This window comes from Bombina bombina, chromosome 1 (assembly GCF_027579735.1).
Source record: "Bombina bombina isolate aBomBom1 chromosome 1, aBomBom1.pri, whole genome shotgun sequence".
In the NCBI taxonomy this organism is placed as follows: Eukaryota; Metazoa; Chordata; class Amphibia; order Anura; family Bombinatoridae; genus Bombina; species Bombina bombina.
Window position 1 is genome coordinate 688,522,538 of NC_069499.1, and position 25,450 is coordinate 688,547,987.

Genomic DNA, 25,450 nt, shown 5'->3' on the forward strand with positions numbered 1-25,450 from the left:
TATCGGCCTTCTAATTGCCATAAAGCATTTGTGCCACAATTGCACAAGCTGTTTGTAAATAATTTCAGTGAGAAACCTAAAGTTTGTGAAAAAGTGTTTTTTTTTTTTTTTTTGTTTTGTTTTTTATTTGATCGCATTTAGCAGTGAAATGGTGGCATGAAATGTACCAAAATGGGCCTAGATCAATTCTTTGGGTTGTCTACTAAATAAAAATTATACATGTCAAGGGATATTCAGGGATTCCTGACAGATATCAGTGTTCCAATGTAACTATCGCTAAATTTTGGGGGTGAAAATGGTTTGGAAATAGCAAAGTACTACTTGTATTTATTGCCCTATAACTTGCAAACATTGGGTATTTCTAAACTCAGGACAAAATTTGGAAACTATTTAGCATTTTTTGGTGGTTATAGATGTGTAACAGATTTTTGAGGTTAAAGTTAGAAATAGTGGGGGTTTTTTTCAATTTTTTTCATCATATTTTATATAAAAAAAATTACAGTAAATTATAAGATATGATGAAAATAATGGTATCTTTAGAAAGTTCATTTAATGGCGAGAAAAATGGTATATAATATGTGTGGGTACAGTAAATGAGTCAGAGGAAAATTACAGCTAAACACAAACACTGCAGAAATGCAAAAATAGCCCTGGTTCCAGGCGGTTAAATAATGGAAAAGTGCTCTGGTCACGAAGGGGTTAAAAAAATACAAAAATACTAATTCATTCCCTCATTTTGTCACGCATTTATTATTGCAATCTATTTCTAAATGTCCTTTCCTCTCCTCCCTCCAATCTATTATGAATGCTTCTGCTAGACTCATCCACTTAAGTCGCCGATTTACATCAGCTGCTCCACTCTGCCGGTCTCTACACTGGCTCCCCATACACTCCAGAATACAATCTAAAGTATAAACCCTAACTTACAAAGCACAGGGACCTGAATGCATTTTAAACATTAGAACAAGTTGATATTTTCCCTCAGATCTGAAGACGTGGGGCTCACAGGAACTGTAGTGACAGAACAGGAAGTATCATGATCCCAAAGCACTGCCTGTAATGAAAAAGCCGGTGTTGTGTCGGTGCTAAATTCCGATGGGCCACTCTCATGCTACAAACCTCCTTCCCAGTCTATGCCCCGCCCCTCCTCCCCAGGACCATCCCACAAAAGCTGACTGCTCAGAGGGAGAGACCCGTCACGTGTGCAAAATTAAGGTGTTCTAGTAATTTATAAGAAAATCAAGATAAAATCGCAATCGCAGTTTTTTTTTTTTTTTTATCACAATTCCCCCACTATCGCCCAGCCCTACTATTTAGAGAGGCTTACCATCTCTCCTCCATCTCTCATCCTCTCATAACTGCCTAATTCCCTGCTGCAACTATAATCCATGTGACAAGCTACCCCAAACATTATGCATCCTCAACCTGTAGACTGTGAGCTCTCCGGAGCAGGGCCCTCTTCCTCCTGTACTCGATTTGTTTTGTATTTTATCACAAATCCTTGTCATTGTATACCCCTATCTTTGTACCCAGCGCTGCAGAATTTTGTGGCGCTATACAAATAAATGATAATAATAATATAGTGACACAAAACAGATCATTGTACACATAGATCCATCTACATAAAACCCCAGCGGACAGTGTTTCCACTAGCGCAGGGAATTCTGGGCACAGATATACAAATGGACATTCACATGGACACCTCGATTGTAAAATGTATATGCTTGTCGCCTTGTTTTCTCTGCATATTCTTGCTAAGTTACAATATAGTTACTTCTATGCATGCAGGATCCACTGACCAAGTACATCCATAGACCTAGGCAGGAAGGTATTTTTTTTTTTTTCTTCCTCCTATCACCCTTTAAGATTGTTTATTACAAGAATATAAGAAAAAATATAACATAATATCTGATAAACAAAATTCTTGGTTTTCAAATTGATATCTTATAAAGGCTTGCACATTGTTTTGGTGATATCTTATGAAACTAGGTGCTAGGGAGAACCTGAACCTTTTATCTGATTGGTTGTGCATCCTGTCCCTCACAGAGACACGGGCCAATCAGATGGGTTTAGATGAGCTTTGTAATTCACCCATCTTCACAATTTGTTTTTGTCTCTGCCTGGGGGGTTAGGGGGGCACCCCGCCGATCCTCTGGCATCAACCCCAAGTGAACCCCCAGGCCGAGGCAAAATTAGATAGTGAAGTTGGAACGGACTAATCAGATCATACGTAGGAGATAAGTGCTAATACATGATCTGATTACCCTGTGACAACCAATCGGATATGGGTTCATGTTCTCGCTAGCGCCTTCTCTTATGAAGGCTTGCACTAACGGACATTTTGTTTGGGTGATATCTTATGAAGGCTTTCACTAACAGTCGTTTTGGGGATATCTTATAAAGGCTTGCACTAACGGACATTTCGTTTCGATGATATCTTATGAAGGCTTGTACTAACCGACATTTTGTTTGGGTGATATCTTATGAAGGCTTTCACTAACAGTCGTTTTGGTGATATCTTATAAAGGCTTGCACTAACGGACATTTTTGTTTCGGGGATATCTTATGAAGGCTTGTACTAACCGACATTTTGTGTGGGGGATATCTTATGAAGGCTTGTACTAATAGGAATCAGGTCAGGCATGATTAGTACCAAAGCAAAATGTCTGAGTAATTTTTAGGGACATTTTTGCATACTTGAAGCATACTTGAAGCAACTTAAAATATAAAGAAATTGTTTTAGCAGAAAGTATACAACTTATTTGTAAGCTGAACATTTTTCCCACTTATATAATATTTAGAAATGTCTATAGTCCAAAGTACCTTATAGATGTGATTAAAATTTGAGATGCAGCCAGAAGGTTTGTAGTGTCTTTCGTAAAAAAAAATAATAATAATATTCCAGTAACATTCTACATGTAAAATATTACAAATTGTTTGCACTCACACATTTCAGGAAAAAAAATGGTAACCATGTACTCTACTGTTTATTGCCACAATATTATTGCCTCAAAATATGATTTGATGCGTACACTTAAAAAAAGAAATGATAAGCTTTAAGGATAACAGTGATTATTAACAAATCTAGATAGAAAATCATTTGAATATATAACTTATTTAATAATGATTCCAGTGTCTCCTAAAAGGAAACATTTTTTTTCTAGAAGTAGCCAGAGATGTTAACAAAATGACATAAATTGTAAACGGCTTCAATTTCCTGTAAAGAAAAAATGCTGCTTTCTGTTGTCAGGGACTATACACATGCACATATACAGCTCAAGCTGCTTTCTGTTGTCAGGGACTATACACACGCACATATACAGCTCACGTTGCTTTCTGTTGTCAGGGACTATACACATGCACATATACAGCTCAAGCTGCTTTCTGTTGTCAGGGACTATACACACGCACATATACAGCTCAAGCTGCTTTCTGTTGTTAGGGACTATACACACGCACATATACAGCTCAAGCTGCTTTCTGTTGTCAGGGACTATACACACGCACATATACAGCTCAAGCTGCTTTCTGTTGTCAGGGACTATACACACGCACATATACAGCTCAAGCTGCTTTCTGTTGTCGGGGACTATACACACGCACATATACAGCTCAAGCTGCTTTCTGTTGTCAGGGACTGTACACATGCACATATACAGCTCAAGCTGCTTTCTGTTGTCGGGGACTATACACACGCACATATACAGCTCAAGCTGCTTTCTGTTGTCAGGGACTGTACACATGCACATATACAGCTCAAGCTGCTTTCTGTTGTCAGGGACTATACACACGCACATATACAGCTCAAGCTGCTTTCTGTTGTCAGGGACTGTACACACGCACATATACAGCTCTAGCTGCTTTCTGTTGTCAGGGACTGTACACATGCACATATACAGCTCAAGCTGCTTTCTGTTGTCGGGGACTATACACATGCACATATACAGCTCAAGCTGCTTTCTGTTGTCGGGGACTATACACACGCACATATACAGCTCAAGCTGCTTTCTGTTGTCGGGGACTATACACACGCACATATACAGCTCAAGCTGCTTTCTGTTGTCGGGGACTATACACACGCACATATACAGCTCAAGCTGCTTTCTGTTAGGGACTATACACATGCACATATACAGCTCAAGCTGCTTTCTGTTAGGGACTATACACATGCACATATACAGCTCAAGCTGCTTTCTGTTGTCAGGGACTGTGCACATATACAGCTCAAGCTGCTTTCTGTTGTTAGGGACTATACACATGCACATATACAGCTCAAGCTGCTTTCTGTTGTCAGGGACTATACACATGCACATATACAGCTCAAGCTGCTTTCTGTTATCACGGACTATACACATGCACATATACAGCTCAAGCTGCTTTCTGTTGTTAGGGACTGTACACATGCACATATACAGCTCAAGCTGCTTTCTGTTGTTAGGGACTGTACACATGCACATATACAGCTCAAGCTGCTTTCTGTTGTTAGGGACTATACACACGCACATATACAGCTCAAGCTGCTTTCTGTTAGGGACTGTACACACGCACATATACAGCTCAAGCTGCTTTCTGTTGTTAGGGACTGTACACATGCACATATACAGCTCAAGCTGCTTTCTGTTGTTAGGGACTGTACACATGCACATATACAGCTCTAGCTGCTTTCTGTTGTCAGGGACTATACACACGCACATATACAGCTCAAGCTGCTTTCTGTTAGGGACTATACACATGCACATATACAGCTCAAGCTGCTTTCTGTTGTTAGGGACTGTGCACATATACAGCTCAAGCTGCTTTCTGTTGTTAGGGACTATACACATGCACATATACAGCTCAAGCTGCTTTCTGTTGTCAGGGACTATACACACGCACATATACAGCTCAAGCTGCTTTCTGTTGTTAGGGACTATACACATGCACATATACAGCTCAAGCTGCTTTCTGTTGTCAGGGACTGTGCACATGCACATATACAGCTCAAGCTGCTTTCTGTTGTCAGGGACTATACACACGCACATATACAGCTCAAGCTGCTTTCTGTTGTTAGGGACTATACACATGCACATATACAGCTCAAGCTGCTTTCTGTTGTCAGGGACTATACACACGCACATATACAGCTCAAGCTGCTTTCTGTTGTTAGGGACTATACACATGCACTTATACAGCTCAAGCTGCTTTGCAGATACACTACTGGTCGAAAGTTTTTTTTAGAAGTTTTTTATTGAAATTGACTTTTTATGTATCAATGTACTTTAAAAATAAAGCATAGTAGAAATAAAGAATTGGATATAAAAATGAAATCATGGAATTATGTTTAACAACATTCGACTCATTAAAGTAGCCACCTTTTCTAACAGCTGAACACACTTGTGGCATTCTTTCTACAATGGGAAAACTACAGAACCCCACTGGTTTCATGCTGCTTAAAAAAATAATTAAATGTTCCCATGCTGTAATACACTGTGCTTATTATTATTATCGGTTATTTGTAGAGCGCCAACAGATTCCACAGCTCTAACAATTGTCTTTCGCACCAGACCTCTGATAGAATTGTCATGTGACCTGGTTACTGGCTGACTGCATAGTACAAGCTTCTCTTCTCACAGCCATTTTTTAAAGATATATCAGAGGTGAGTCCCTGCTATAACAAGAGGAAACAGCTGTGGGGTCACATGGTGCCTATGTAAGAGATTGTGAAAGAAAGTGCAGCCATAAAGCCCGGGATTGGATCATGGGGGGCAGTCTACGCTTCTAGGCACGCTCCCGAGTCCGATTCTTGCTTGCATCAAAGGGGGAGGCTGCAGGACGCCATATAAGGTAGGACGTTCCATGCCGTCCTTCAGTGCTAAAGCCCAGTGCTGGTAGAATGGCATGGAACTTCCTAATGGCAATTTTACTCTAACAATTAAATGGTGGGTTAACCTCACATGATCTGTGAACAAAGCTCTTTTCTCATTATGCAAATGTTTTATGTACAACTAATTTAGCATTCCGCTGTTGGTAACCTTATCAAGCTTATTGCCCATTCCTTGGATCTCTCACCAAGGCCAGTTTAGTAGAAGGATTCCATCTAGACTGTGTTGAATGCTCAGTATATCATGGCTGCTCAACCTTTTCAGCACTATTGCACTTAAACAGATACAGGTTTTTGTTTAAATCCACATACCCCCCAACCACAGCATATACACATTAAACTTAAAGGGACAGTCTAGTCCAGAATGTATATTTTTTTATTGTTTAAAAAGATAGATAATTCCTTTATTACCCATTCTCCAGGTTTGTATAACCAAAACAGTTATATTAATATACTTTCTTTCATGTAATTAGCAAGAGTCCATGAGCTAGTGACGTATGGGATATACATTCCTACCAGGAGGGGCAAAGTTTCCCAAACCTCAAAATGCCTACAAATACACCCCTCACCACACCCACAAATCAGTTTTACAAACTTTGCCTCCCATGGAAGTGGTGAAGTAAGTTTGTGCTAGATTCTTCGTTGATATGCGCTTCGCAGTAGGCTGGAGCCCGGTTTTCCTCTCAGTGTGCAGTGAATGTCAGAGGGATGTGAAGAGAGTATTGCCTATTTGAATTCAATGATCTCCTTCTACAGGGTCTATTTCATAGGTTCTCTGTTATCGGTCGTAGAGATTCATCTCTTACCTCCCTTTTCAGATCGACGATATACTCTTATATATACCATTAGCTCTACTGATTCTCGTTTCAGTACTGGTTTGGCTTTCTACTACATGTAGATGAGTGTCCTGGGGTAAGTAAGTCTTATTTTTGTGACACTCTAAGCTATGGTTGGGCACTTTTATATAAAGTTCTAAATATATGTGTTTAAACATTTATTTGCCTTGATTCAGGATGTTCAACATTCCTTCTTTCAGACAGTCGGTTTCATTTTTTGGGATAATGCATTTGAATAATCAATTTTTCTTACCTTTAAAATTTGACTTTTTTTCCTGTGAGCTGTTAGGCTCGCGGGGGCTGAAAATGCTTCATTTTATTGCGTCATTCTTGGCGCAGACTTTTTTGGCGCAAAAAAATTTCTTTGTCATTTCCGGCGTCATACCTGTCGCCAGAAGTTGCGTCATTTTTTTGACGTTTTTGCGCCAAAAATGTCGGCGTCACCGGATGTGGCGTCATTTTTGGCGCTTAAAGCATTTAGGCGCCAAATAATGTGGGAGTCTTTTTTTGGCGCTAAAAAATCTGGGCTTCATTATTGTCTGCACATTATTTAAGTCTCATTGTTTATTTGCTTCTGCTTGCTAGAAGCTTGTTCATTGGCATTTTTTCCCATTCCTGAAACTGTCATTTAAGGAATTTGATCAATTTTGCTTTATATGTTGTTTTTTTCTATTACATATTGCAAGATGTCTCAGATTGACCCTGAATCAGAAGATACTTCTGGAAAATTGCTGCCTGATGCTGGATCTACCAAAGATAAGTGTATTTGTTGTAAACTTATGGTAACTGTTCCTCTGGCTGTTGTTTGTAATGAATGTCATGACAAACTTGTTAATGCAGATAAGATTTCCTTTAGTAATATTCCATTACCTGTTGCTGTTCCATCAACATCTAATATTCAGGGTGTTCCTGTTAACATAAGAGATTTTGTTTCTAAATCTATTAAGAAGGCTATGTCTGTTATTCCCCCTTCTAGTAAACGTAAAAAGTCTTTTAAAACTTCTCATTTTTCAGATGAATTTTTAAATGAACATCATCATTCTGATAATGATTTTTCTGTTTCAGAGGTTGATACTGATAAATCTTCATATTTATTTAAAATGGAATTTATTCGTTCTTTACTTAAAGAAGTCTTAATTGCATTAGAAATAGAGGAATCTGGTCCTCTTGATACTAAATCTAAACGTTTGAATACAGTTTTTAAACCTCCTGTAGTTATTCCAGAGGTTTTTCCCGTCCCTGATGCTATTTCTGAAGTAATTTCTAGGGAATGGAATAATTTGGGTAATTCATTTACTCCTTCTAAACGGTTTAAGCAATTATATCCTGTGCCATCTGACAGATTAGAGTTTTGGGACAAAATCCCAAAGGTTGATGGGGCTATCTCCACTACTATTCCTACGGCAGATAGTACTATCTTTAAGGATCCTTTAGATAGAAAATTGAATCCTTTCTAAGAAAAGCTTACTTATGTTCAGGTAATCTTCTTAGACCTGCTATATCTTTGGCGGATGTTGCTGCAGCTTCAACTTTCTGGTTGGAAGCTTTAGCACAACAAGTAACAGATCATAATTCTCATAGCATTGTTAATCTTCTTCAACATGCTAATAACTTTATTTGTGATGCCATCTTTGATATCATTAGGGTTGATGTCAGGTATATGTCTTTAGCTATTTTCGCTAGAAGAGCTTTATGGCTTAAAACTTGGAATGCTGATATGTCTTCTAAGTCAACTTTGCTTTCCCTTTCTTTCCAAGGTAATAAATTGTTTGGTTCACAGTTGGATTCTATTATTTCAACTGTTACTGGGGGGAAAGGTCTGCTAATCGTTTTCGTTCCTTTCGTCACAATAAGGAACAAAAACCTGATTCTTCCCCTACAGGAGCAGTATCAGTTTGGAAACCATCTCCAGTCTGGAATAAATCCAAGCCTTTTAGGAAGCCAAAGCCAGCTCCCAAGTCCACATGAAGGTGCGGCCCTCATTCCAGCTCAGCTGGTAGGGGGCAGATTACGTTTTTTCAAAGAAATTTGGATCAATTCGATTCACAATCTTTGGATTCAGAATATTGTTTCACAAGGGTACAGAATAGGCTTCAAGATAAGGCCTCCTGCAAGAAGATTTTTTCTTTCCATGTCCCAATAAATCCAGTGAAGGCTCAAGCATTTCTGAAATGTGTTTCAGATCTAGAGTTGGCTGGAGTAATTGTGCCAGTTCCAGTTTTGGAACAGGGGCTGGGGTTTTACTCAAATCTCTTCATTGTACCAAAGAAGGAGAATTCCTTCAGACCAGTTCTGGATTTAAAAATATTGAATCGTTATGTAAGGATACCAACATTCAAAATGGTAACTATAAGGACTATTCTGCCTTTTGTTCAGCAAGGGCATTATATGTCCACAATAGATTTACAATATGCATATCTGCATATTCAGATTCATCCAGATCACTATCAGTTTCTGAGATTCTCTTTTCTAGACAAGCATTACCAGTTTGTGGCTCTGCCGTTTGGCCTAGCAACAGCTCCAAGGATTTTTACAAAGGTTCTCGGTGCCCTTCTATCTGTAATCAGAGAACAGGGTATTGTGGCATTTCCTTATTTGGACGGTATCTTGGTACTTGCTCAGTCTTCACATTTAGCAGAATCTCATACGAATCGACTTCGTTTCTTCGAGAACATGGTTGGAGGATCAATTTACCAAAGAGTTCGTTGATTCCTCAGACAAGGGTAACCTTTTTAGGTTTCCAGATAGATTCAGTGTCCATGACTCTGTCTCTAACGGACAAGAGACGTCTAAAATTGGTTTCAGCTTGTCGAAACCTTCAGTCTCAATCATTCCCTTCGGTAGCCTTATGCATGGAAATTCTAGGTCTTATGACTGCTGCATCGGACGCGATCCCCTTTTCTCGTTTTCACATGCGACCTCTTCAGCTCTGTATGCTGAACCAGTGGTGCAAGGATTATACAAAGATATCACAATTAATATCTTTAAAACCGATTGTACGACACTCTCTAACGTGGTGGACCGAGCATCATCGTTTAGTTCAGGGGGCTTCTTTTGTTCTTCCGACCTGGACTGTGATCTCAACAGATGCAAGTCTGACAGGTTGGGGAGCTGTATGGGGGTCTCTGACAGCACAAGGGGTTTGGGAATCTCAGGAGGCGAGATTACCAATCAACATTTTGGAACTCCGTGCAATTTTCAGAGCTCTTCAGTCATGGCCTCTTCTAAAGAGAGAGTCGTTCATTTGTTTTCAGACAGACAATGTCACAACCGTGGCATATGTCAATCATCAAGGAGGGACTCACAGTCCTCTGGCTATGAAAGAATTATCTCGAATACTTGTATGGGCGGAATCCAGCTCCTGTCTAATTTCTGCGGTTCATATCCCAGGTATAGACAAATGGGAAGCGGATTATCTCAGTCGCCAAACATTACATCCGGGTGAATGGTTTCTTCACCCAGAGGTATTTCTTCAGATTGTTCAAATGTGGGGACTTCCAGAAATAGATCTGATGGCTTCTCATCTAAACAAGAAGCTTCCCAGGTATCTGTCCAGATCCAGGGATCCTCAGGCGGAAGCAGTGGATGCATTGTCACTTCCTTGGAAGTATCATCCTGCCTATATCTTTCCGCCTCTAGTTCTTCTTCCAATAGTGATTTCCAAGATTCTAAAGGAGCGTTCGTTTGTTCTTCTGGTGGCACCAGCATGGCCTCACTGGTTTTGGTATGCGGATCTTGTTCGGATGGCTACTTGCCAACCGTGGACTCTTCCGTTAAGACCAGACCTTCTATCTCAAGGTCCTTTTTTCCATCAGGATCTCAAATCCTTAAATTTGAAGGTATGGAGATTGAACGCTTGAATCTCAGTCATAGAGGTTTCTCGGACTCCGTCATTAATACTATGTTACAGGCTCGTAAATCTGTGTCTAGGAAGATATATTATCGAGTCTGGAAGACTTACATTTCTTGGTGTTCTTCTCATCATTTTTCTTGGCATTCTTTTAGAATTCCTAGAATTTTACAGTTTCTTCAGGATGGTTTGTATAAAGGTTTGTCTGCAAGTTCCTTGAAAGGACAAATCTCTGCTCTTTCTGTTCTTTTTCACAGAAAGATTGCTAATCTTCCTGATATTCATTGTTTTGTACAAGTTTTGGTTCGTATAAAACCTGTCATTAAGTCAATTTCTCCTCCTTGGAGTTTGAATTTGGTTCTGGGGGCTCTTCAAGCTCCTCCATTTGAATTTATGCATTCGCTGGATATTAAATTACTTTCTTGGAAAGTTTTGTTTCTTTTGGCCATCTCTTCTGCTAGAAGAGTTTCTGAATTATCTGCTCTTTCTTGTGAGTCTCCTTTTCTGATTTTTCATCAGGATAAGGCGGTTTTGCGAACTTCATTTAAATTTTTACCTAAGGTTGTGAATTCTAACAACATTAGTAGAGAAATTGTGGTTCCTTCGTTGTGTCCTAATCCTAAGAACTCTAAGGAAAGATCGTTGCATTCTTTGGATGTAGTTAGAGCTTTGAAATATTATGTTGAAGCTACTAAAGATTTCCGAAAGACTTCTAGTCTATTTGTTATCTTTTCTGGTTCTAGGAAAGGTCAAAAGGCTTCTGCCATTTCTTTGGCATCTTGGTTAAAATCCTTGATTCATCATGCTTATGTCGAGTCGGGTAGAACTCCGCCTCAAAGGATTACAGCTCATTCGACTAGGTCAGTCTCTACTTCCTGGGCATTTAGGAATGAAGCTTCGGTTGATCAGATTTGCAAAGCAGCAACTTGGTCTTCTTTGCATACTTTTACTAAATTCTACCATTTTGATGTGTTTTCTTCTTCTGAAGCAGTTTTTGGTAGAAAAGTACTTCAGGCAGCTGTTTCAGTTTGATTCTTCTGCTTATAATTTCAGTTTTTTTCATTATAAGATTTAAACTTTATTTTGGGGTGTGGATTATTTTTCAGCGGAATTGGCTGTCTTTATTTTATCCCTCCCTCTCTAGTGACTCTTGCGTGGAAGATCCACATCTTGGGTATTCATTATCCCATACGTCACTAGCTCATGGACTCTTGCTAATTACATGAAAGAAAACATAATTTATGTAAGAACTTACCTGATAAATTCATTTCTTTCATATTAGCAAGAGTCCATGAGGCCCACCCTTTTTTGAGGTGGTTATGATTTTTTTGTATAAAGCACAATTATTCCAATTCCTTTTTTTTATATGCTTTCACACTTTTTTCTTATCACCCCACTTCTTGGCTATTCGTTAAACTAATTTGTGGGTGTGGTGAGAGGTGTATTTGTAGGCATTTTGAGGTTTGGGAAACTTTGCCCCTCCTGGTAGGAATGTATATCCCATACGTCACTAGCTCATGGACTCTTGCTAATTTGAATTAAATGAATTTATCAGGTAAGTTCTTACATAAATTATGTTTTTTAGCTCTGTGATTACCTTGTATCTAAGCCTCTGCAGACTGCCCCTTATCTCAGTTCTTTTGACAGACTTGCATTTTAGCAAATCAGTGCTGACTCATAAATAACTCCACAAGAGTGAGCACAGTGTTATCTATATGGTACACATGAACTAGCACTGTCTAGCTGTGAAAAACTGTCAAAATGCACTGAGATAACGGCTTAGAAATTAGCATATGAGTCTACCTAGGTTTTGCTTTCAACAAAGAATACCAAGAGAAGAAAGCAAATTTGATAAAAGTAAATGCAGTGGCATCCTGAAAGTTTAATTTTGACTAAACTGTCCTATTAATACACCTATTTGATAAAAATGAGAAACTCCAGCACACCTCCGATTTTGAAAAATTTGCTTTGGGCCATTGAACCCTAGGACAAACTTGTTAGATATGTTTTTATTTTTTCTCCAAATGTAGCAATTTATTTTAACATCTGATGTTACTGATTGCAAATACAGCAGAAAAGCTGAGATTTAATAAAACACAACTATACAAATTATTATTCTTCTGCCTCTTTTAAACAATGAGGGAAATATTAATACCACCACTTATGTGAATCTGATAATATTTCATACAATGTTTATCTGGTTTCTTTCACTACAATATATTTGACACACTTCCATTTGGCGCTGTTAAACTGGATACTTTCTTGGCATGCTTTGTCTTTAACATCTTGGTAAGATATATTTTGTTAGCACATTTTATCATAAAATACTTTGTATGTCTTATTTAATTGTTACACTTCATCTGAAACGTTGGCACAATTCTTTTTACGGCGGTTCTGCTTCATTACCTCCCTTTGTTTAAAGGGACATGAAACTCAAAAATGTTATTTCATGATTCAGATAGATAATACAATTTTAAACAGCTTTCTAATTTACTTCTATTATCTAATTTGTTTCATTCTCTTGATATCATTTGTTGAAGGAGCAGCAATGCACTAATGGTTTCTAACTAAACACATAGTTGAGCCAATCACAATCGAGAAAGTTGTTTAAAATTGTATTCTCTATCTGAATCATGAAAGAAAATTTTTGGGTTTCATGTCCCTTTTTAATATACAATATTTGTAAAGGAAAACAATAGCAGTTCTATTACCTTGGCATGTTCACGGCATTGCTGTTCTAATCCCTCTGTAAGTATCACTCAAACATTCATTTGATCTCCTCCTACAACATTTCATGGGCACCATCCACTTTATTGATTTATTTTAATTGTGTTTGTTTTTTTTATTGACTAGGTGCAATTCCATTCTCAGCTGGTTTATTCTTCATGGACGTCAGCTTGGACAGAATTTGGCAGGAATCTCACATCCATTTAACGCCTCTCCAGAACTTTGTTCATGGTTGTTTAGCAGCAGGAGTAGCACAGACTTTGTCTTTCCCCTTCGAGACTGTAAAACGGAAAATGCAGGTACATAATGTTCATTAATATTTAATCTGCATAAGCGGTTGGTGCTTCGTAAATAATAATTATTATTATTATTAGTAGTAATAAAAATCATCATCATCATCATCATAATAACTTTAATTTTACATTAGTGTGAGTACAAATTCATCCGAAAATAATAGTATACACCAGAATTGTTCAACATTTAAAGGGCCAGTCAAGTCAAAATGAAACCTTCAAGATTCAGATAGGGCATGTGATTTTAAATAACTTTCCAATTTACTTTCATCATCAAATTTCCTTTGTTCTTTTAATATACTTTGTTGAAGGCACCTGGGTAACGCTTGCTGATTGTTGTAGCCAGCAATCAGCCACCAATCGGCATGCACTACCCAGGTGCTGAACCAAAAAATGGGTCGGCTCCAAATCTTACATTTCTACTTTTCAAATAAAGATAGCAAGAGAATGAAGAAAAATTGATAGGAGTAAATTAGAAAGTTGCTTAAAATTGCATGTTATATCTGAATTATGAAAGAAACAAATGTGGGTTTTTTGTCTATTTAACCCCTTAATGACCAAGGACGTGCTATGTACATCCTCAAAAAAACGGCAGTTAACGACCAAGGACGTACATAGCATGTCTTCAGTCAAATTGAACGCTGGAAGTGATCGTGATCACTTGCAGCCGCTCTCAGGTTATTGCAGCGTGCAATACCCTTTGCTAAGCAACAGAAGCACTCTGTGGCCCTCTCTGCATCGGCCAGCAATGGTGCCGATCGTTGGTTGCGTGGGAGGGATAGGAGGGAGGCGGGTTGGCGGCCTATCGCTGGAGGGGGCGGGAGGGTATGTGAGGGGGGCGTGAGAGGGGCGTTGGGGAGGGTGCGAGTGGGTGGGACTGCTTACACTGCGGAAAAAGTGGGAAGGAGCGAGAGGGGGATAATAGTTTAGTAAAATGATCTGGTAGGGGAATGAGGGGGGGCAGCTACACTACGGAAAAAAACGTTTATGTAAAAAACCAAAAGCAAAAAAAATTAGCAAAATGGGTATTGGCAGACAGCTGCCATTACCTAACTTGGCGGCTTTGGTGGAAGGAGGAGGGTTAGAGAGCTGTTTTTTTGGGGGGGAGGGGGTCAGGGAGGTTGGGAGGTAAGGGGGATACTACCCTGCAGAAAATATTTAAAAACAAAAAAACTTTTATTTTTATACTAGCAGACTGGGGGTGACCTTTGAGGGAGCGAAGAGAGCTCTTTGAGAGGGGTCAGGAAGGGATCAGGGGGTGGTATGTGTCGGTTGGGAGGCTGATCTCTACACTAAAGCTAAAATTAACCCTACAAACTACCTAATTAACCCCTTCACTGCTGGGCATAATACAAGTGTGTTGCGCAGCGGCATTTCATGGCCTTCTAATTATCAAAAAAGTAATGCCAAAGCCATATATGTCTGCTATTTCTAAACAAAGGGGATCCCAGAGAAGCATTTACAACCATTTGTGCCATAATTGCACAAGCTGTTTGTAAATAATTTCAGTGAGAAACCTAAAGTTTGTGAAAAAGTGAACAATTTTTTTATTTGATCTCATTTGGCGGTGAAATGGTGGCATGAAATATACCAAAATGGGCCTAGATCAATACTTTGGGTTGTCTACTAAAAAATATATATATATATACATGTGAAGGGTTATTCAGGGATTCCTGACAGATATCAGTGTTACTATGTAACTATCGCTAATTTTGGAAAAAAAAAATGGTTTGGAAATAGCAAAGTGCTACTTGTACTTATTGCCCTATAACTTGCAAAGAACATGTAAACATTGAGTATTTTTAAACTCAGGACAAAATTTTGGGGGTCAAAGTTACAAAAAGTGTGGTTTTGTTTTTCAATTTTTTTTCCATCATATTTTATCTTTTTTTTTTTTATAGTAAATGATATGATGAAAATAATGTTATCTTTAGAAAGTCCATTTAATGACGATAAAAACGGTATATAATATGTGTCGGTACACTAAATGTGGAAAATTACAGCTACACACAAACACTACAGAAATGTAAAAACAGCCCTGGTCCTTAACGGTAAGAAAATTTAAAAATGGTCTGGTCACTAAGGGGTTAATAGTATCCATGCTGCTCTTAAAACAAAATAAAGCAGCAAATGTGTGCTGGGGAAAAGAGTTAGAGCACAGGTAAAGATGTACAAGATGGAAACTTGGGAACATCCATTATTTATGTCTTGTCTGTATAATAACGCCAGAAGATATTGGCATTTACTAATGTGTGTATTTCTAAAAATTGTTTTCCTTACATTTTGGTTGAATAAACACTTGTGACAAAGCAATAAATAAAAAAGAACTGTGATTGCATATGGAACAATGTTGCTGATTCTCAACTAAGTATGAAACAATACTTGATCTCCCTAAGACAACAAATATTTGAAATAGTAGAGTCACAAAACTAAAGTTAAAGGATTCCAAAACTTTACTATTTTCAGCACAACCTGACTATCGTTTTCAAACAACAAACGTTTATATAACATAACTTACCTATTTTTACAGTAAAACGCTCTTTCTGAAGACTTTAAAATGATAATTTATATTTAGAGCATGACGTCAGTACAGCCAACCCTCTAATATAGGCCGTGCACTACCAAACACAATCGCCAATCCGATTCCCATTTTATGCACATCATTATGTGACAGTCGTCACCAGACGCATGGGCTTTGCGTTCCTTGACTCTTGCATGCGCATATCCTAAATCCATTACATAAGTTGTCCTGTTCTCACTCAATATGGGTTGTTGACGATATAGGAGTATAATGTTTCAATACTTCTCATCTCTAACCCATTGTATAATGCTCATTATTGTTAGGGAGATTCTCGCAGCGCAGCGCTCAGTTCTTACCTGCTCTATGCAGCGTTGTCATCTGCTCTCTCTAAAATCGATACAGAGGGTCTGCTGGTTTGATAGTGAGTGACGTATACTATGTACTGGATATCGTGCATACACATAGCGGCATTTGTCCACCATTTTCATAACCTGGGTTACTGGTCAGTATTGGAGGAGGAAAAAGACTAGCTGGCGGTGGATTTGGAAATCGATCGATTTTCAATGTTGTATTTATAATAAACGGTATTAATTGGAAACGCAATGCCTATTACAAATATATGTAAAATATATTAATCTTGCAATTGAAGATTACTTTTTTTCATGGTTTAGTGTCCCTTTAAGGAAATTATTTCATGCCAACAGCAGAGAATACACCATGCGCACAAAGGAGAAGGATTTGGGCCTCCTTATAAACTCATGTGATTTAGAGTAAATACAATACCATCATAAAAATAAGTAAAACCACAACATAATTTAAATTAGCTTCACTCCTTCTCTAGAGAACGGGCAAGAAATGTTATGTGAAAAAAGTTAATAACTAATAATCTCATAGTTTAGATACATAGATGAAAACAATTTATTTAGCAGTACTTCCAGTTCTGTACACAGCCTCCTTAAGATAAGAAAAATGTGACCGTCTATTAAAGACTTCTGAAGAAGGCTGCTCATGGGCCAAAACGTGTTTAGCATTACTGAAAGTTTATACTGCTAAATAAAAAAAATCTAGTATTTACTTTTAATTTTCCAATTGAACAAATTAGCTGTCATGATTTAGATAGAGCATAGAATTTGAAACAACTTTCCAATTTACTTCTGCTATCTAATTTTACCAACTTCTCTTGGTATCCTTTGTTAAAAAGCATACATAGGTAGGCTCAGGAGCAGCAATGCACTACTGTAAACTAGCTGCTGATTGGTGACTGCACTTACATGCCTCTGGCCATTTGTTAACTGTATGTATTCAGCTAGCTTCCAGTAGTGCATTGCTGATCTTTCAACAAAGGATACCAAGAGAATGAAGTAAATATGATAATATAAGTAAATTGGAAAGTTGTATGTTGTATCTATTGCTTCTAATACAACTAATACAAATGACATTTTAATCATTCTAGATGTATTTTGTACATTCTATATTAAACAAATATTTATTTATCTGTACTAAAAAAGTACTTTAAAGTCTCATACTTTATTGTGCCCCTGTGATTTCATTCTGAAAATGCTTTTTTTTCTCTAATTTCCACAAGATTTGAAATGTGCGTTCTCCATAGTATGCGATATTGATTCTCAAACTGTCTGAGACTATGGTAAACTTGGCACTTGGATCCCAAGCAGTACTCTGTGGGTCTTGAGTGGAACTTGTACTGTGTGTTTAAACCCTTTGCAGGAGTTGAACACAAAGTAGTGCAAGGTCGCTAGTCTTAAAATGACACGCTCTAACAAATGATATACTGTAATGGCCCTTTAATTCTAGTGAATTGTATGTTCTCAGTTTTATTAAAGGGCTGTTATAGTTGACTAATTACCTGCTCTTATGGTGTTTAACACACAATAGAAATACTGCTTTGGACTCGCGGTGCACTGCTGGTCCCAAGCAAAAAACACAGCTGTTTTAATCAGCAGTGCTTCAAACAGCAATTCTACTGTGTGCTTAACCCATTTGCAGGGGTTAAACACTTAGTACTGTAGGGTCGATAGTCCTAAAATGACATGGTGTAACAGATTATAGCTTGTCGTTTTTCAATTATAATGACCCTTTAAAGGGACATAGCAGTCTAACTTAAACTGTCATGGTTCAGATAGAGCAATGCAATCTTAAGAGACAGTTTAGTTCTAATATCAAATTCCCTTTATTCTCTTGGAACCCTTTTGTTGATATGTGTACCTAAGTAGGCTCAGGCGCAGCAATGCACTACTAGCTGCTAGTTGGTGGCTATGCACATATGCTTTGTGTCATTGACTTGCCAGATCTGTTCAGTTTCTAGTACTTCATTGCTGCTCTGGGGCTGATTTTCACTTTGCAGGTGTTAAACACATAGAACATTTTATTTCTGTACTATTGCTTGCATTTAACACATTGAAGCATTTTCTTTTTGTACTTGTATGTCCCTTTAACTGCTTCGAAGAGCATGATGAGGCGTCGTTACCATGTATATTGTGATCTTAGATCGACGATCAAATGCTGTTTCCTCCACACTACAGGCTGGGGGGGGGGGAGATTTCATGGGAGTGCTGGTGACACCACCATGCGCACAAGCAGTAACATCACAAAGGGGGCAAAACCAGCAAGCTTAGGTAGCTGCAAGGGAGATGGATGTGGGGAGGTTCTTCAAACCCCCTCTGCTCCCTTAGCAGCTACAAACCCCCAAGACCCCTCATTTGAAGAAGATGTTAAAGAATAACGTACAGACACAAGACATGGGGGGGATTTGCTGGGGAATGGGACATTTATATGATCAATAAAAAAATCAGGCATGTCTAGAGACCTAATAAAGTTTATTTTCATGTAGACAAATCCCTCACTTAAAACAATATGGAGTTTGTCTGTATAATCAGGTGAACACCTTGCAATAAAAAACTGCTTTTATTTCTGTATTGTAACCCCCCAAAGCCCTGTATGGGCCTCTATTTCACATGTGGCTACCCCTGATGACAATTTAGTCAGGAGATCACAGTAACAGCAGTGGTCACTGGGCTATTTTCAAAATTTACTAAAATCTCCATTTGTTTTTTTGACAGTTTTTGCGCAGCTATCTCACATGCCATGAATTATAAATATAATAATGGTATATTGTAAATCTGCTGGGCCTGCTGAAAAAAACAATATATCACTTGTGTGGGCCATTCACTGAAATTTGACTTACAATAGGGTTTAAATGTAGGTAGCAAAAAAGCTTAAAATTGGTTCAGCACTGGGGTCTATAAAGGCTTAGCAGTGAAGCTATAAGGTTTTTCAGATCCATTGTGATTTACTGTGATAATATTTTATAGAATTCTGTTATGTCCTTGTAAAACTGCCAATTTTTTTTTTTTTACTTGAAAGTTTAATTTATACTAGACTGTCCCTTTATTATTCAGATAGGACTTTTAATTTCTCCAACATAGGTGTGTCCGGTCCACGGCGTCATCCTTACTTGTGGGATATTCTCTTCCCCAACAGGAAATGGCAAAGAGCCCAGCAAAGCTGGTCACATGATCCCTCCTAGGCTCCGCCTACCCCAGTCATTCTCTTTGCCGTTGTACAGGCAACATCTCCACGGAGATGGCTTAGAGTTTTTTAGTGTTTAACTGTAGTTTTTATTATTCAATCAAGAGTTTGTTATTTTAAAATAGTGCTGGTATGTACTATTTACTCAGAAACAGAAAAGAGATGAAGATTTCTGTTTGTATGAGGAAAATGATTTTAGCACCGTAACTAAAATCCATGGCTGTTCCACACAGGACTGTTGAGAGCAATTAACTTCAGTTGGGGGAACAGTGTGCAGTCTCTTACTGCTTGAGGTATGACACATTCTAACAAGACGATGTAATGCTGGAAGCTGTCATTTTCCCTATGGGATCCGGTAAGCCATGTTTATTAAGATAGTAAATAAGGGCTTCACAAGGGCTTATTAAGACTGTAGACTTTTTCTGGGCTAAATCGATTCATTATTAACACATATTTAGCCTTGAGGAATCATTTATTCTGGGTATTTTGATATGATTATATCGGCAGGCGCTGTTTTAGACACCTTATTCTTTAGGGGCTTTCCCTAATCATAGTCAGAGCCTCATTTTCGCGCCGGTATGGCGCACTTGTTTTTGAGGACAGCATGGCATGCAGCTGCATGTGTGTGGAGCTCTGATACATAGAAAAGTCTTTCTGAAGGCATCATTTGGTATCGTATTCCCCTTTGGGCTTGGTTGGGTCTCAGCAAAGCAGATTCCAGGGACTGTAAAGGGGTTAAATATAAAAACGGCTCCGGTTCCGTTATTTTAAGGGTTAAAGCTTCCAAATTTGGTGTGCAATACTTTTAAGGCTTTAAGACACTGTGGTGAAATTTTGGTGAATTTTGAACAATTCCTTCATACTTTTTCGCAATTGCAGTAATAAAGTGTGTTTAGTTTAAAATTTAAAGTGACAGTAACGGTTTTATTTTAAAACGTTTTTTGTGCTTTGTTATCAAGTTTAGGCCTGTTTAACATGTCTGAACTACCAGATAGATTGTGTTCTGACTGTGGGGAAACCAAGGTTCCTTCTCATTTAACTATATGTATTTTATGTCATAAAAAAATTTAGTAAAAATGATGCCCAAGATGATTCCTCAAGTGAGGGGAGTAAGCATGGTACTGCATCATCCCCTCCTTCGTCTACACCAGTCTTGCCCATACAGGAGGCCCCTAGTACATCTAGTGCGCCAATACTCCTTACTATGCAACATTTAACGGCTGTAATGGATAATTCTATCAAAAACATTTTAGCCAATATGCCCACTTATCAGCGAAAGCGCGACTGCTCTGTTTTAGTAAATTCTGTAGAGCATGAGAACGCTGATGATATGGTTTCTGAAGGGCCCCTACACCAGTCTGAGGGGGCCAGGGAGGTTTTGTCTGAGGGAGAAATTTCAGATTCAGGAAACATTTCTCAACAAGCTGAACCTGATGTGATTACTTTTAAATTTAAGTTGGAACATCTCCGCGCTCTGCTTAAGGAGGTGTTATCCAATTTGGATGATTGTGATTATCTGGTCATTCCAGAACCACTATGTAAAATGGAAAAGTTCTTAGAGGCCCCGGGGCCCCCCGAAGCTTTTCCTATATCCAAGCGGGTGGCGTACATTGTTAGTAAAGAATGGGACAGGCCCGGTATACCTTTAGTACCTCCCCCCATATTTAAAAAATTGTTTTCCTATAGTCGACCCCAGAAAGGACTGATGGCAGACAGTCCCCAAGGTCGAGGGGGCGGTTTCTACTCTACACAAGCGCGCCACTATACCCATAGAAGATAGTTGTGCTTTCCAAGATCCTATGGATAAAAAATGAGAAGGTCTGCTAAAAAAAGATGTTTGTTCAGCAAGGTTCCCTTCTACAACCAATTGCATGCATTGTCCCTGTCACTGCAGCCGCGTGTTTCTAGTTTGATGAGCTAGGAAAGGCGATTATTAGTAATTCTTCTTCTTATGAGGAGATTATGGACAGAATTCGTGCTCTTAAATTGGCTAATTCTTTCACCCTAGACGCCACCTTGCAATTGGCTAGGTTAGCGGCGAAAAAATTCTGGGTTTGCTATTGTGGCGCAGAGCGCTTTGGTTAAAATCTTGGGCAGCGGATGCATCTTCCAAGAACAAATTGCTTGACATTCCTTTCAAGGGGAAAACACTCTTTGGCCCTGACTTGAAAGAGATTATCTCTGATATCACTGGGGGCAAGGGCCACGCCCTTCCTCAGGATAGGTCTTTTCAAGACCAAAAATAAACCTAAGTTTCGTCCCTTTCGCAGAAACGGATCAGCCCCAAGGGCTACGTCCTCTAAGCAGGAAGGTAATACTTCTCAAGCCAATCCAGCCTGGAGACCTATGCAAGGCTGGAACAAAGGAAAGCAGGCCAGGAAACCTGCCACTGCTACCAAGACAGCATGAAATGCGGGCCCCCGATCCGGGACCGGATCTGGTGGGGGGCAGACTCTCTCTCTTCGCTCAGGCTTGGGCAAGAGATGTTCTGGATCCTTGGGCGCTAGAAATAGTCTCCCAAGGTTATTCTCTGGAGTTCAAGGGGCTTCCTCCAAGGGGGAGGTTCCACAGGTCTCAGTTGTCTTCAGACCACATAAGAAGACAGGCATTCTTACATTGGGTAGAAGACCTGCTAAAAATGGGAGTGATTCATCCTGTTCCATTAGGAGAACTAGGGATGGGGTTCTACTCCAATCTGTTCATAGTTCCCAAAAAAGAGGGAACGTTCAGACCAATCTTAGATCTCAAGATCTTGAACAAGTTTCTCAAGGTTCCATCGTTCAAGATGGAAACCATTCGAACACTTCTTCCTTCCATCCAGGAAGGTCAATTCATGACCAAGGTGGATTTCAAGGATGCGTATCTACATATTCCTATCCACAAGGAACATCATCGGTTCCTAAGGTTTGCATTCCTGGACAAGCATTTCCAGTTCGTGGCGTTTTCTTTCGGATTAGCCACTGCTCCTAGGATTTTCTCATAGGTACTAGGGTCCCTTCTGGCGGTGCTAAGACCAAGGGGCATTGCTGTAGTACCTTACTTGGACGACATTCTGATTCGAGCGTCGTCCCTTCCTCAAGTAAAGGCTCACACGGACATTGTCCTGGCCTTTCTCCGATCTCACGGATGGAAAGTGAACGTGGAAAAGAGTTCTCTATCTCCGTCAACGAGGGTTCCCTTCTTGGGAACTATAATAGACTCCTTAGAAATGAGGATTTTTCTGACAGAAGCCAGAAAAACAAAACTTCTAGACTCTTGTCGGATACTTCATTCCGTTCCTCTTCCTTCCATAGCGCAGTGCATGGAAGTGATAGGTTTGATGGTAGCGGCAATGGACACAGTTCCTTTTGTGCGCATTCATCTAAGACCATTACAACTGTTCATGCTCAGTCAGTGGAATGGGGACTATTCAGAAGATACAAGTAAATCAGAGGACCAGAGACTCATTCCGTTGGTGGCTGTCCCTGGACAACCTGTCACAAGGGATGACCTTCCGCAGACCAGAGTGGGTCATTGTCACGACCGACGCCAGTCTGATGGGCTGGGGCGCGGTCTGGGGATCCCTGAGAGCTCAGGGTCTTTGGTCTCGGGTAGAATCTCTTCTACCGATAAATATTCTGGAACTGAGAGCGATATTCAATGCTCTCAAAGCTTGGCCTCAGCTAGCGAGGGCCAAGTTCATACATCAACCATCAGGGGGGAACAAGGAGTTCCCTAGCGATGGAAGAAGTGACCAAAATCATTCTATGGGCGGAGTCTCACTCCTGCCACCTGTCTGCTATCCACATCCCAGGAGTGGAAAATTGGGAAGCGGATTTTCTGAGTCGTCAGACATTGCATCCGGGGGAGTGGGAACTCCATCCGGAAATCTTTGCCCAAGTCACTCAACCGTGGGGCATTCCAGACATGGATCTGATGGCCTCTCGTCAGAACTTCAGAGTTCCTTACTACGGGTACAGATCCAGGGATCCCAAGGCGGCTCTAGTGGATGCACTAGTAGCACCTTGGACCTTCAAACTAGCTTATGTGTTCCCGCCGTTTCCTCTCATCCCCAGGCTGGTAGCCAGGATCAATCAGGAGAGGGCGTCGGTGATTTTGATAGCTCCTGCGTGGCCACGCAGGACTTGGTATGCAGATCTGGTGAATATGTCATCGGCTCCACCATGGAAGCTACCTTTGAGACGAGACCTTCTTGTTCTAGGTCCGTTCGACCCACTCCAGCTGACTGCTTGGAGATTGAACGCTTGATCTTATCAAAGCGAGGGTTCTCAGATTCTGTTATTAATACTCTTGTTCAGGCCTGAAAGCCTGTAACCAGAAAAATTACCACATAATTTGGTATATCTGTTGGTGTGAATCTGCAGGATTCCCTTGGGACAAGGTTAAGATTCCTAAGAGTCTATCCTTCCTTCGAGAAGGATTGGAAAAAGGATTATCTGCAAGTTCCTTGATGGGACAGATTTCTGCCTTGTCTGTGTTACTTCACAAAAAGCTGGCAGCTGTGCCAGATGTTCTAGCCTTTGTTCAGGCTCTGGTTAGAATCAAGCCTGTATACAAAATTTTGACTCCTCCTTGGAGTCTCAACCTAGTTCTTTCAGTTCTTCAGGGGGTTCCGTTTGAACCCTTACATTCCGTTGATATTAAGTTATTATCTTGGAAAGTTTTGTTTTTGGTTGCAATTTCTTCTGCTAGAAGAGTTTCAGAATTATCTGCTCTGCAGTGTTCTTCTCCTTATCTGGTGTTCCATGCAGATAAGGTGGTTTTGCGTACTAAACCTGGTTTTCTTCCAAAAGTTGTTTCTAACAAAAACATTAACCAGGAGATAGTTGTGCCTTCTTTGTGTCCTAATCCAGTTTCAAAGAAGGAACGTTTGTTGCACAACTTGGATGTAGTTCGTGCTCTCAAATTTTACTTAGCAGCTACTAAGGATTTCAGACAAACTTCGTCTTTGTTTGTTGTTTATTCTGGTAAACGGAGAGGTCAAAAAAGCAACTTCTACCTCTCTCTCCTTCTGGATTAAAAGCATTATCCGATTGGCTTATGAGACTGCCGGACGGCAGCCTCCTGAAAGAATCACAGCTCACTCCACTAGGGCTGTGGCTTTCACATGGGCCTTCAAGAACGAGGCTTCTGTTGATCAGATATGTAAGGCAGCGACTTGGTCTTCACTGCACACTTTTTCTAAATTTTACAAATTTGATACTTTTGCTTCTTCTGAGGCTATTTTTTGGGAGAAAGGTTTTGCAAGCCGTGGTGCCTTCCATTTAGGTGACCTGATTTGCTCCCTCCCTTCATCCGTGTCCTAAAGCTTTGGTATTGGTTCCCACAAGTAAGGATGACGCCGTGGACCGGACACACCTATGTTGGAGAAAACAGAATTTATGTTTACCTGATAAATTACTTTCTCCAACGGTGTGTCCGGTCCACGGCCCGCCCTGGTTTTTTTAATCAGGTCTGATAATTTATTTTCTTTAACTACAGTCACCACGGTAACATATGGTTTCTCCTATGCAAATATTCCTCCTTAACGTCGGTCGAATGACTGGGGTAGGCGGAGCCTAGGAGGGATCATGTGACCAGCTTTGCTGGGCTCTTTGCCATTTCCTGTTGGGGAAGAGAATATCCCACAAGTAAGGATGACGCCGTGGACCGGACACACCGTTGGAGAAAGTAATTTATCAGGTAAACATAAATTCTGTTTTTAATCAACTTTCCACTTTACTTTTATCATCAAATTTGCTTTTTTCTCTTGATATTCTTAGTTTAAACTAAACATAGGTTGGCTCCTATGCTAATTTCTAAGCCTTTGAGGGCTGC

The 25,450-nt window shown here is 39.7% G+C and overlaps 1 protein-coding gene across 1 annotated transcript in view; it reads left to right on the forward strand.

The window, feature by feature from the left end:
• SLC25A43 (solute carrier family 25 member 43) overlaps positions 1-25,450 on the forward strand; it is a 172,569-nt gene that overhangs the window by 20,159 nt on the left and 126,960 nt on the right. The window contains exon 3 of the mRNA XM_053699182.1: positions 13,400-13,572. Coding sequence (XP_053555157.1) covers positions 13,400-13,572 — 173 coding nt within the window. The remainder of the gene's footprint in view (positions 1-13,399; positions 13,573-25,450) is intronic.